The sequence below is a fragment of the Ursus maritimus genome, unplaced genomic scaffold (assembly GCF_017311325.1).
Source record: "Ursus maritimus isolate PB19 unplaced genomic scaffold, ASM1731132v1 scaffold_21, whole genome shotgun sequence".
Taxonomy (NCBI): Eukaryota; Metazoa; Chordata; class Mammalia; order Carnivora; family Ursidae; genus Ursus; species Ursus maritimus.
Genome location: NW_024424564.1, coordinates 10,759,353 through 10,772,539, shown reverse-complemented (window position 1 = coordinate 10,772,539; position 13,187 = coordinate 10,759,353). Strand labels below are relative to the sequence as shown.

The window sequence follows — 13,187 nt, the reverse complement described above, 5'->3', positions numbered from 1 at the left end:
TATAAATGGGGTCTATGGAATTTAGTAGATCACCTCACAAAATCAATTATTCTTAAAAGTTACACTTGAGACAAAAATACCAACCAGGGTCTCCTGTTCCGAAGCTGGAATCTGTGAGGTGCTTACAGCACCATCAGTAGACACAGACATGTTGGTATTGCACATTTGCCTACGAGTAGGGGAAGAAAAAACACACAAGATAAAAACTTGAAATAATGAAACATCTGTGGAAAAAAAAAAGTCATACGGAATAGATGTAAATAATGCCCTTAAATACTATTTTTATTAAAACTAAAGCCAGTAGCAAGCGGGTCCTTACCTGGATCAGTGTAGAATAAGTGCTCTACGTCGCTGACCACAGGTATCTAATCGCCAGTGAATACAGCTGGGAAAAAGCATGGTTTAAATAGACCCAGCTGGAGACAAGTCAGGGCTTAGCTCCCTTTACTGCGTCCTAGGAACGTGTCCGAACTTGACCAGCCCAAAGGGAAAAGCTGAGTCAACCTGCTCACAGAACCAGCCCAAACTCGCTCAGACACGGCGCCCGGTTCACGCAGGCTACAGAACAGGCACCTGTCATTATCCGGACCCCGAGCCGGGAGACTGCGGACCACAGCTCAGCACAACCCCCGCCCACATGACCTTTACCCCGACCACCCGCGGAGTCCCCCCGGCCCCCGCCCGCCGGGCTCACGGGCCAGAAACCCCGCCCTCCTCCCCAGCGGCTACAACCTCGCGTCCTACCAACAAAAACCTCCACAAACCCACGTGCCCCGCGCCCCCCACCACCAAATGCACAAAGGCTGCGGGCGGGGACGAGACTGCAAACGACTGCCAGCTGGGAGACCCAAGTCACAAAACAAACCCAGAACTGCCACGCGCTTCCCCGCCGCTACCTGCTCTTCACCAAGCGGGGCTGTCCGCGCCTGGAGGGTATGGGGAGCGGAGACCCTCGAGGCTCCCCAGTTCCCTTCACTGGGCGCGCAGAAACCCGACGCCCTGGGCCTCGGCGACCATTCCACTCGCGGGGCCCAGGCACCCACTGGGGTGCTCGAACGCACCAGGTCCGGAGAAGAAGGAGGCTCCTGGGGGCGAAAGCGGCAGGACCTCGGTCAGAGGGGTTAGAGCTGCCGCTGGGGCTGGGGCTCTTGCTCCATTTTCCTCCCAGCCACACAGGGCCGCACAGGCCCCAGAAGGAGCCGAGGCAGCCGAGGTGCGCCCGCCGCGCGCCCCCTACTGCCCGAAGGGAGCGCGCCGGAAGCCGCGGCTCATCCGGGCGTTTACGCGCGCGCGCGCCCCGGGCACACCACGTCCGCCAATGGGGGGAGGGGGCTGGGCTGGCCGCCTCCGCGAAGGGGGCGGCCCCGGAGCGCGGCGCGCACAGCACAGGTCCGCGGCCCCGCAGGGCGGGAGGGGGCGCGGGGCAGCCGTGGGGCCGGCGGGTCTCGTCTGCCAGCTCTCCTGGGGTGGGGCTCGGCCCAGCCCGCCGCGCCTCGTTTGGCGCGCGACCCTGGGGACTTCTTTATCCGTTGTGCTATTTCTGTGTGTCATGTGTTTACAACTCCCGACCGCGGTGGAAACTGCAGGCACCAGGCCCTAAGTGCCGCTACCAAAAACGAAACCAAAATTAACAGCTGTGCGATATATTAAGCCCACACCGCCAGCTACTGGAGTTGTATACAAATGAGTTATTTCAAGACTTGTTTTTAAAAAGTATGATTAAAACTACTACAATATACACTTGTACACGACGCATACAAATGTTCTAGCTGGAGAAGCAGAAGACTTGTGGCGACCGTGATGCGGGGTGGCGGAGGAGATAACGAACAGCGGTTACTTTTCACTTTATGCTTTTAGAATGTTTGGGTTTGTTTATATAACATGCATTCTCATTAAGAATATATATTTATATGTTAGGAGCTCTACTGAAAGACTCACCTTTCTCCTTTTGGCACATAGACGTGGCAATTTAAAAAATGAGTGAAGACGTAAGAATTGAGGTGGCTCAACCCAAAAGCACAGTCATTGCAAAAAAAACGAGATTCTTTGTCCAGGAAGCAATTAGTCCTTTTTTATAGGGGCTTTTTTTTTTTTTTTTAATAAAGTTGTAACTTTCCCTTTTCCCACTCCCTAGCCTATAGAAAGGAATCTTTCTTAAACATACTGGTCATTCAATTGATTGAATTGTTAACATTATTATATTCAGGGATTGGGTTTGGCTTTTAACAAATCTCATCTTTATCATATCAAATACAGTGAGGTTTCTGGTTGTGAAACTGTGTGACTGACATAGGATAAGAAAATCTCAAGAGATGGAGAAAATACAAGAGAACAGAAATGAGGGAAGAAGTGATAGGATTTAAGGTGTTGAGGAGAGAGGTGGTTGAGGCATGGATTCTATCTTTCAAGGAATTGGTATTAAAAACTTACCATGTGTAACAAACACTACCCAAGGCTACAGGGAGTGAACAAGATAGTCATACTGCCCTCTGTCATAGAACCTACCAGGCTGACTCTGAATTTCCACCCAAAGTGAAGGAGGATACCACTGACAAAAAGTCTAGAGGAAATGAAAAGCTGGCTGGTTGTTGAGTTTTGAATTATGCATCACAGAACGAAGAGTTCAGTGGTAGAAAATGTGGAACTGAAGCTCAGGCTAGAGACAGACCTTTGGAGAGGATGATTGGCTCAACGTATAAAAAGTGATGAGTTCCTCAAAGGAGAAAAGAGACTGGACTGGGATAAGGCAGCAGGGGTAGAAACAGCGAAGAATGAGAGGAATGACCAGAAAGCCACCCAACACAGGCCACATAATGGTGTCCCAAAAATGGTGTCCCAAAAATGGTGAGTCAGGTAATGATACTGAATACTGCAGAAGTCAAAGAAAAAGAGGAAGGAGAAATCACACCGCATCTTCTCACTTGAGAATCTGTTCCTATTGTTTGTGACTTTACCATTAAGAAAAAAAATGCAGGGTGTCTGGATGCTTCAGTCAGTTGAGCAACCTACTGTTGGTTTTGGCTTGGGTCATGATCTTGAGTCAGGGGATGGAGCCCCGAGTGGGGGGGGGGGGCCCCGCTCAGTGGGGAGTCTGCTTGAGATTTTACAAGATATGAGTTAACTGACTGTTCATGCTGTTGGTAAGGCTTCCAGTCAACAATAGGCTATTAGTAGTTAAGTTTTTAAAGAGTCAAAGTTTGGGGTGCCTGGATGGCTCAGTTGGTTGAAAGTCTGCCTCCTGATTTCAGCCAGGTCATGATCTCAGGGTCTTGAGATCGAGCCCCACCTTGGGCTCCAAGCTCAGTGGGGAGTCTGCTTGAGATTTTCTCCTTCTCCCTCTGTCCCTCCCCCCTCCATGTGCCACTCTTTATCTCTCTCTCTCTCTCTCTCAGTAAATAAATCTTTTTAAAAAATGCAGACCAGGTGCTGCTGTTTCCCTGCATTCCACTATTATCCTATGTCATTCTGCCCTTATATTTACTCCAGGCTTTTCTTTTCTTTTTTTTTTTTTTATAAAGATTTTATTTATTTATTTAACAGAGACAGAGACAGCCAGTGAGAGAGGGAACACAAGCAGGGGAGTGGGAGAGGAAGAAGCAGGCTCATAGCAGAGGAGCCTGATGTGGGGCTCGAACCCAGAACGCTGGGATCACGCCCTGAGCCGAAGGCAGACGCTTAACCGCTGTGCCACCCAGGCGCCCCTACTCCAGGCTTTTCTGGAGCCGACTTCTGCTTAATTTTTAGTAGCATTGCTCTTTTTTTTTTTTTTAAAGATTTTATTTATTTATTTGACAGAGATAGAGACAGCCAGCGAGAGAGGGAACACAAGCAGGGGGAGTGGGAGAGGAAGAAGCAGGCTCATAGTGGAGGAGCCTGATGTGGGGCTCGATCCCATAACGCCGGGATCACGCCCTGAGCTGAAGGCAGACGCTTAACCGCTGTGCCACCCAGGCGCCCCAGTAGCGTTGCTCTTGATACCGTCCTTTGTTCCAAGAGATGGAGACGCCTTGAGCATCTTGATATTCTTTGGGACCTAAACTCTGCAAACACATTCACAATAGACTTTTGTCCCAGGACCACTTCATACTTGCATTTATTAACGATAACTGATTAATCTTTAAAGAATGAGTAAAAATAAACAAGATTTATCTCGGAAACAGTGTGTACAATGTTTAGAATGCTGGAAGTTCCACAATATTTACTTGGCTGTCTAAAATTACAGAAGTAGTTCAAATTCCTCTTATCTTTCCAAACGTCTGGAGTTGAATAGTGCTATTTAAAAAGCAAAATCCCACCAAATGGTGAGTATAAACAGAGGCATTTTGTTTCTATTTTGAGAAGTAATCCACTTTTTGTTTGTTTAAACTTGACAGTTTAAAATATGCAGAAACATCCACAGAACAATTAATATCTAATGTAACCGCTGCCTACAGTTCACATTTGTCATTTCTGCTTCAGAGATATTAAAACATGGAATATTAAAAAAAGTTGAAATTTCCCTATTTTTATTCTTAATCCCATTCCCCTTCCTCTGTGAGGCAGCTGTAACTATCAATTTGCGTATACCCGTTGAGTCCATGTTTTTATGACACTGACTATAAATTTATGAATCTGTAAACATACAAAAGGAATTACTGGACCATAGGGTAGTAAGCCTTACGCCGAGTTTCAAAATCTAACAAGAAAATCTGTCTTACCTTTTTCAGCATTGTTTTCGCTGTTCTTGGATGTCACTTTGAGAATTAGTTTGTCTAAATCATAAACAAGAATCCTACTGGAATTTTCATTCAAATTGCATCGGATCAACAGATTAGTTTGATGTCTTTTCAGTCTGGCTTCTTCATTGTCCTAACGAACGTGACACTTGTTTTCAGGTCTCTCTTTACATTCTTTAATAATGTTTTATCATTTTCTCTTTAGGACAATGATTGATTTTTGTATTTTGATCTTACAGCCATTAAAACTGCTTTATTTTGTTTTATAAATACTTCCAGTTTTTCAGTAGATGCTCTTGAATTTTTTATGAAAACAGTAAAATCATCTGTAAAAGTCATCAATTTGTCTCCTCCTTTCCTACATTTTCTTTTCTTGTCATATAACCATTAGAGCAATTATTATTTTATGGAATGGTAGCAAAGATAGTAGACATCCTTGTCTTATTCCTGACTTTAATAAAAATGCTTTCAAAGTTTGATGTTTGATGTAAGTTTTAGGTAGGTGCCCTTTACTACATTATAAAAGTTTCCTTCTATTCATGTTTTGGAATTTTTATTTTTATTTTTTTTAAAGATTTTATTTATTTCTTTGACAGAGACAGAGAAAGAGCACCAGCAGGGGGAACAGCAGGCAGAGGGAGAGGGAGAAGCAGGGACTCGACGTGGAACTCGATCCCAGGACCCTGAGATCATGACCTGAGCCAAAGGCAGATACTTAACCGACTGAGCCACCCAGATGCCCCCATGTTTTGAAATTTTTAAAAAATATGAATGAGTGTTTACGTATCTGGAGATGATCACGTGGCTTTTCTCCCTAATCTGTTAATATGTTAAGACTGTAGTGATAGATTTTCTAATATTGAACCATCCTTGTATTTACTCAGATAGACTCTACTTAGTTATAATGGGTCTTTTTTTTTTTTTTTTTTTTTTAAGGACACTGATGAATTGAATTTGCAACAGGAATAGTGTAACAGGATGATACGGGAGCATACCTGAGAGTTTATCCTGTCCTTAAAGGTTACCAAATATCTCTGGGATTTAAGTGGAAATATTGTCCTGTTGAGAACAGTTACTCAATTCTCCAAGGCTAAGTTCAGATAAGGTCCAATTCTTGACCTGAGATTCTGGTTCCCATAGGGCAATACAGGCTCAACCAGTTTGATGACTTTTAGCATTGACAGTTTTAAGGGAGGACGAGGAGCAAAACAGGTTACCTTCTGGAGGAATGAAGAGTTTATAAGTCCCCTACTTGCCCCCCAATCATATCTGAGACGTGACTACATCTTGTCTGAACGTTGCTGAACCACTCAACTGGCAGAAGAGACATAACGAGGTGGCGTAGCACTCCCTGTTTAGGTGTGGAAGGGTTTCTGGAGTTTCTCATAGGTCAGTGGTCCCTGAAGAAGATGGCAGGGGTCTAAGGAGTTTTGCTGGTAGCCCCCAAGATGGCCACTGGAGTGGTAAGAGAACCCTGGCAGCAACAGACACCAAAGGACATCCATTGGTGGAATGTGCTGTGTTGGGGCAAAAAAAAAAAAAAAAAAAAAAATTGAGCTTCATTAGGATCCCCCCTGTCCAACTTCCTGCCAGGGCCATGCCATAGGACCCTTTGGAGAACTAGCTTTTGTATACCTGCCACCTGGAGGGAACTGATATTCAATTTGCATTAAGCAGAGAGGCCAACACGACCAACAGAAAGGGGACAGAAATGTCTCCATTGTCCAGCTGGTATTTTTCATATAAAGAAAACATGAATATGTCCAACTAATAAAAGTGCAACAAATTTTAAGGGCAATCATGTAAGAAAAGATCATTTTCTCCCACCTCCTCTTTCCCCCCCTCAATGCCAGAGGAGTAATGTAGTAATTTTCTATTGCTGTGTAATGAATTACCACAAATGTCTTGGCTTAAAGCAATACAAATATTTTGGCTCATAGTTCTATGTGTCAGAAATCCAAGTAAGCTTGACTGTGTTTCTCTGCTCCAGTTTGCACAAGGTCAAAATGAAGATTGGCCAACTTGGGTTCTTATCTGGAGGCTCTAGAGAAAAACCTGCTTTCTAGTTCATTCAGATTGTTGTTCAAATTCAGCTCCTGGTAATTGTAGAACTGTGACCCCCTTTTCCTTGCTGTCAGTGGGGGCCCCTCTCAGCTCCCGAAGTCTACCTACATTCCTTAGCACATGGCCCCCTTCATCTTCAAGCCAGAAACAGTGTGTTGAGTACCCCTTATACTTAGACCTCTGACTTACTCCCCTGAGACCGGCCAAAGAAAACTCTGAGTTTAAAGGCTCTTGTGATGGGACTTGGCCAACTCAGATAAACTCCTTTTTGCCATGTAATGTAGCATAATCATGGGCATAATATCTCATCATATTCGCCAGGTTCTACACACACTCAAAGGGGAGAGGAATATACAGGGTAAGCATCGCTGAGGGTCATTTCTGGAATTCTGCATAACAGTGGCGAGAACGGGGAAGAGGGTGTGGCATGTGACAGATCCATGACCCATGTCCCCATTTCCAGTTCCGGGTCACCAGAGCCACAAATTTAGCCTGCTCTGGGGCATGATTAGTGTTTAGATTTCTTTTTTTTTTTTTTTTAAAGATTTTATTTATTTATTTGACAGAGAGAGACAGCCAGTGAGAGAGGGAACACAAGCAGGGGGAGTGGGAGAGGAAGAAGCAGGCTCCCAGTGGAGGAGCCTGATGTGGGGCTCGATCCCGGAACGCCGGGATCACGCCCTGAGCCGAAGGCAGACACTTAACCACTGCGCTACCCAGGTGCCCCAGTGTTTAGATTTCTTATTTCTCCTGAAGTCAGTTTTGTTCATTGACATTTTTCCTAGAAAATTATGCCTTTCAAGCTCATGACGGATACAATTTTGTATTGAACAAATAATTGTGGTCCAGCCCAGACCGGGCAAATCTGACAGCTTAGGCAGAGATGGGTGTCTGGATGGCAGGCTGGCATGAGCTTCAAATGAGAATCCCACAAAAGGGGTATTATCTTGTAGGACAGCAGAGCAATCTTTCGTGGCATGAAAGCTTTCCTCCCAAGGCAAGTTGGCTGCTGTCCTCGTGGATGCTTTCAGTGGGTCAGGAAATTCCTGCCTGGAGGTCAAGGTCTCTGCCTGACCACGCAGGTTTAGGCCGTTGCTGGTCTCTGAGTTGTTTGAAACTAACACCATGTAACTGGATCCAGATGTTTCTGCTACGGATCTTCAGAGTGCTTAAAAAAGACACTGCCTTCTCCACAATGCGGAGCTGCCTCATCGACATTTGGGTCTTCAAATTTTTTCTCCTGTGGCTAGATCTAGGAGGGGACGGCCAACTTCTACTTGCCGTTCCTGTAATTCAGGTCACTGTAACCCTTGGTTTTGGTTTTGGTTTTAAAGTCGTGATAGTCTGTTTCTTCACTGTGAGCCAACACTATCACTTACATACATTATGTCAGACATTTTGGGTCACACTGTTTCCCGGAACCCAAAATAAAGGACAGAAAGTTAAGAAAAAGAAGCACAAATGACTGGCCTTGCAGTACATGCTTAACCAAAAATAGCTCAAGATACTCTCATTTATGAGAGTCTTGGCAGCACAGTGAACTCTCTGGCTGGAACAAACAGGCACTGAAAACGTGGGGGAAATAGAACTATAGACAATACATATTGTAATGGATTTTTACTAAGTAGAGGGGTTGCACATTTAACTCACTACAACTCAGAAAGGCAAATAAAAAATGACATTTTAATTTTACCTACAATTATTGCTGAGGCTCTACCTGGATTTTAATAGGAAAACCAAGTGCCTGATATTATTTAAATCTGGCTGGCTTGGATCATTTAAACAGTCCATTTAGACAGCTTCCAGTCTCTCTTAAGTAGAATTGTTCATAGGTGCTTGTGGTATTTATCAGTTTATCATAAGGATTTCAATGAGTAGTCATGCAATAAGTATTCTGGTTTTAAAAAATAGATGGATGGGGGCGCCTGGCTGGCTCCTCCGATGGAGCATGCAACTCTTGATCTCAGGGTTGTAAGTTCGAGCCCCACATTGGGTGTAGAGATTACTTAAAAATAAAATCTTAAAAAAAAAGAAAAAGATGGATAGAGGGGCACCTGGGTGGCTCAGTCAGTTAAGTGTCTGCCTTTGGCTCAGGTCATGAACCCAGGGTCCTGGGATTGAGCCCCGCATCTCCCTCTCCCCTGCCCCTCCTCCCTACTCCTGCTCTCTCTCTAATAAATAAATAAAATCTTAAAAAAAAAAAAAAAGATGGACAGAGGGGAAAGGAAAGAGAAAGAAAGAAATATTCAGTCTTTTAGATTTCCCTCACTCTCTGCCTTTCTAAGTTGGTATTTTTACATTGGGGGTGGGGAGGTGCTCCTGGCCAGGTGCTGTTTGTCAGTCCTGCACACATACATTGCTCTCCAGCCTGACGTCCCTTGTCTACCGGGTTCCTCCACGTTCTGTTAGCTTCTGACGCTGCTACCTAGAGCTTAAATCCCAGTCTCCACTAACAAAATCCAATCCCATTCCCTTGCTCGGCGAGCCCCTCGGCTCTAGCGCTTCCTGCTTAGATTTGGGAGCTCCCTTTTTATTGCTGGTACAAATGAAAGTCTCTCTTGATTTCAAGTTAGGCTTTATATGCATATACACGTGTGTTTAAATCTAAAGTTCTATTTATAGGGGTGCCTGGGTGGCTCAATCGGTCAAGCATCTGTCTTCAGCTCAGTTCATGGTCCCAGGGTTCTGGGACCAAGAACCTCGACTCCTTGGGGGGGGGGTCCCTGCTCAGTGGGGAGTGTGCTTATCCCTCAGCTTCCCCCTCCCGCTTTCTCTGGCTCGTACTCTCTCTCAAATAAATAAATTAAATCTATTTTTTAAAAAAGTTAAACAAAAAATTTTAAAAAATAAATTTCTATTTATAAATGTATACATATTTCAATTTTGATATTGTCTGCATCTATCTATGTTTAAAGGGACCAGACATGGTCCCTCCTCTTCAGCAGTTATTCACCAGAAAACCGACTTAATTTTTTAAAATAAAATTGAAATAATACATGCATTCTTTTAAAAAGGGGACAAGGACAAATCCTCTTCCAGCCCCACCCACATCCCTGCCCCTCCTCGTCCCAGAGGCAACCTGGCTTATCAATTAGGCTAGTTTCCTCTCAGTTCTTCCTTCATATATTTACACACTTTTACACGTGTTCTTAAGGCCATATGTAATTTCATTCCATGGTGTCATTTATTTTCTTTCTATATAAAATGGCATCAACAATATAGCTGTAACTTGCTTTTTCTATCCAGTTGGACATGGTGGAGAGCCATCCAGGTGAGCTCCGACTGCAGTAATGGCCTCGTTACCACTGCTTACGTAGTTTGAATGTACACTTTGTTAGCCTTTGTTCTAGTCGTAGTTCAGTGTTGCCAGTTTTTCCCTATGAGGAACTCTGCAATGGGCATGTTTGTACATGTTTTCTAATGCACAAGTGCCAGTGTTTTTCCAAAGCAGATACCAACAGCAGAATTGCTGGCTCATAGCATACACGTGTTTTTATGTTACTCAGTGTTGCCAGATTGCCCCTCCACATGACTGTATCAATTTTATACTCCCATTAGCAATGTGCCTGTATGCTTTCCCACACCCACATAAGATATTTTATTAGAATGCTTAATTTTTGCCATATAATGATTGAAAATTGTTAATCCGATGTTCTAAATATAATCCTTTTTTCTTGGTAATTGGTGAGGTTCAGCTTCTCCTCATACGTTCATTGGCCAATTATATTTATTTTTCTATAAATAACTTGTCCTATTATTTTTTTCCATATTCCCATTGGTCTGAGTTTTCCCTTTTTGTAGGAGTTCTTTAGAGATCTAAATGCTTACCTTTTCTGTGCTATACATATGGCAAATACTGTCTCCTGAGCTGTCACTTGTTTTTTGACTTTGCCTAAACATGTCGTAGGTGTTATTCACGCTTATCAATCTTGTAACTTCGCTGACGACGCCTTTTGTATCAGACAACTTTGATGTGCTGCTTGCATCGGTCAGTCTTTGTGGAGTCAAACTTATCAGTCTGTTCCTTTATATATTTTGCATTTAGGATCTGGTTTAGAATGACTTCTACTTCCCCCAAATCATAAACATACTCTCCTATATTCTCTCCCCGATATAGGTAGAGTTTTGTTTGTTGTTTGGGTCTTTAATCCCTCCAGAATATATTTTTGTGAACGGTATTAGGTAGAGAATATAACTTCATTTTTATCCAGACAAATGGCTGTCCCAATGCCATTTACTGAATTTTAATAGCTCCCCCAGTGAGAGGGGATTCCACCTTTATTGTACAAATCACCCTAACTTGGGTGAACTAGTCATCTGCAGGAACATCCCACGCTATGTAAAGGCTTACACACAGTTGGCTGAAGTTAGGCAAATACCCCAGACTTCTCTAAGTAAGTAGGATGTGTCCTAAAATGAGAATTGTAACTTAGTTATCTTATTATCTGAAATAATATAAAGGACTGCTATATTTATATACAGGAAGTATGTAAAAAAAGGGAATTAAATAATAAGAATTTGATCATGATTGTCTGGCATGGAAATAATCGCTTTACTAGAGAAAAACATAAAATTTTCTAGGTCTTTCCATGGCTTAAAAGAAATAGCTTTCTACATTAGTCTACTCCTTTACTTCTGATGATATGCCAATTAAAAAACTTTCTGGTAGCCTATCTAGTTTCAGAGGTACCTTGACATAAAAGGAGGGGATGCCCATAGACAGGAAATGAGTATTTCAGGTGTATCTACTTGTCTGAATTGAGAAATTGATACCCCCACACATAGTCCCTTAAGAGACCTTAAACAACTCAAGCCAGATACTTTTCTGAATTTGTAATTCTGAGTTTTTATCTCTAGTGCTGTACAGTGCCTAGTACCTAAAAGGTATTCAGTACATTTGTTGAATGGATGGATGGCCAAACCATCACTGTTGTTTTGTCAGGTTAACATTTTAAATGCTATGAATCATAGTCGTTTCCCCCCCATTGTATTACTGTGTAAATGATTTCTTTCTGCAGAGGGATACAGGCCTACAGCATGAAGTAGAGCCAATCACATTCAAGGCAGATCACAAATACCTCATTCACTTATTCACTCATTCAGCAAGAATTTTTTTCTTTTTCTTTTTTTTAAGATTTTTATTTATTTATTTGACAGAGAGAGACAGCCAGCGAGAGAGGGTACACAAGCAGGGGGAGTGGGAGAGGAAGAGGCAGGCTCCCAACACAGGAGCCCAACGCAGGGCTCGATCCCAGGACCCTGGGATCACGTCCTGAGCCGAAGGCAGACGCTTAACCGCTGTGCCACCCAGGCGCCCCCTCAATAAGAATTTCTTAAGAGCATATTCATCGTGATGCTAAGCTCTGAGGCATACAATAATAATACTTTTTTAAAAAGACCACCGTTATTATATTTAACCAGACTAGAAGTTAAAGAGGGTTATAATTGCAAGTAGGTGGAAGTTCTAAGCAGCAGCAGATTAAAAACAGTGGTGAAACGAAGCGGTTTATACTCAGAAATGAGAGAAAACTGGACAGGTCCACGAACCTCCAGGGTCCTTACCCATCCAACCAAGGGTCACCTATCGAGTACAAAGTAAAAACTCCAGGTCTTTCCAGAAGTTTGGGGAATCACACGGATTAGCAGACCAAGAACTGTTAGACATTTAGGTGCTTTCCACTTTTTTGCTGTTAATGATAGGGTCACGATAAACTTCCCTGGCAAAAACCCTTATGCCCATCTTTACTTCCTTGGGATCCACTCTACCTTCCTCGGGATCACATGGATTCTCTGCGTCAAAGGAAGGCTACGCCAATTTACAGTCCCACGATCGATAGAAGAGGGTACTTGTTTCCCCATATCCCTTGGCTATACTAAATTTAGAACGACGTGGATTTCTAGGTCTCTATGAAAATTAAAACCGGATGTTTGCCAATTTTATATATTAAAAATTTCCATTTGCATCTCATATCTATATTAATGAGTTAGAACAACTTGTGTGTTTCATTTATTTTCAAAAGGAATTCTCTTTACATTATATTTGCAGTGACCACTGAGGCCTTGTTCGTTTGCACTAGGCTTCCCGACTTGCAGGAGCAGTGCGCTGCCCTGCTTTATTTCGCAGGTGCGTTCAAGGTAGAAGTGAGAGAAGGAAGAAAGGCTGGGGAGAGGGTTAAGAAAAACCCATAATATGATAGGAAAGGAAGACAAAAAGAACAAGAGTGAGGAAAAAAAACAAAAAAGCAACCACAGATGAGGGCGAAGGCCCAGGCTTCTGCCACCACAGGCTCTACCTTTTGGTTCAAACATTTAGCAACTGCAGCTTCCTTTATCATTAGAGGAGGAAATGAAGGAGGAGCGCAATTATAGGCTGAGAAGTAATGACCGGGACCAACAAGAGAAATCAAT

At 43.3% G+C, this 13,187-nt stretch overlaps 2 protein-coding genes across 5 annotated transcripts in view; both read right to left on the bottom strand.

The window, feature by feature from the left end:
* Positions 1-1,231, bottom strand: part of MDM2 (MDM2 proto-oncogene) — a 28,527-nt gene extending 27,296 nt beyond the window's left edge. Inside the window, exons 1-3 of one of the 3 annotated variants that reach the window (XM_008684272.2) lie at positions 897-1,231; positions 320-385; positions 85-169 (exon numbers count right to left, since the gene is read on the bottom strand). In XM_008684272.2, coding sequence (XP_008682494.1) covers positions 85-165 — 81 coding nt within the window. In that variant the 5' untranslated portion in view covers positions 166-169; positions 320-385; positions 897-1,231. The remainder of the gene's footprint in view (positions 1-84; positions 170-319; positions 386-896) is intronic. The other 2 variants (XM_008684271.2, XM_008684273.2) reach the window with 2 other exon arrangements.
* A 2,615-nt stretch (positions 1,232-3,846) lies between these two features.
* SLC35E3 (solute carrier family 35 member E3) overlaps positions 3,847-13,187 on the bottom strand; it is a 42,731-nt gene continuing 33,390 nt past the window's right edge. The window contains exon 4 of one of the 2 annotated variants that reach the window (XM_008684268.2): positions 3,847-4,040. In XM_008684268.2, coding sequence (XP_008682490.1) covers positions 3,906-4,040 — 135 coding nt within the window. In that variant the 3' untranslated portion in view covers positions 3,847-3,905. Of the gene's footprint in view, positions 4,041-7,421; positions 8,188-13,187 lie in introns of those variants that run through there. The other variant, XM_008684269.2, reaches the window with a different exon arrangement.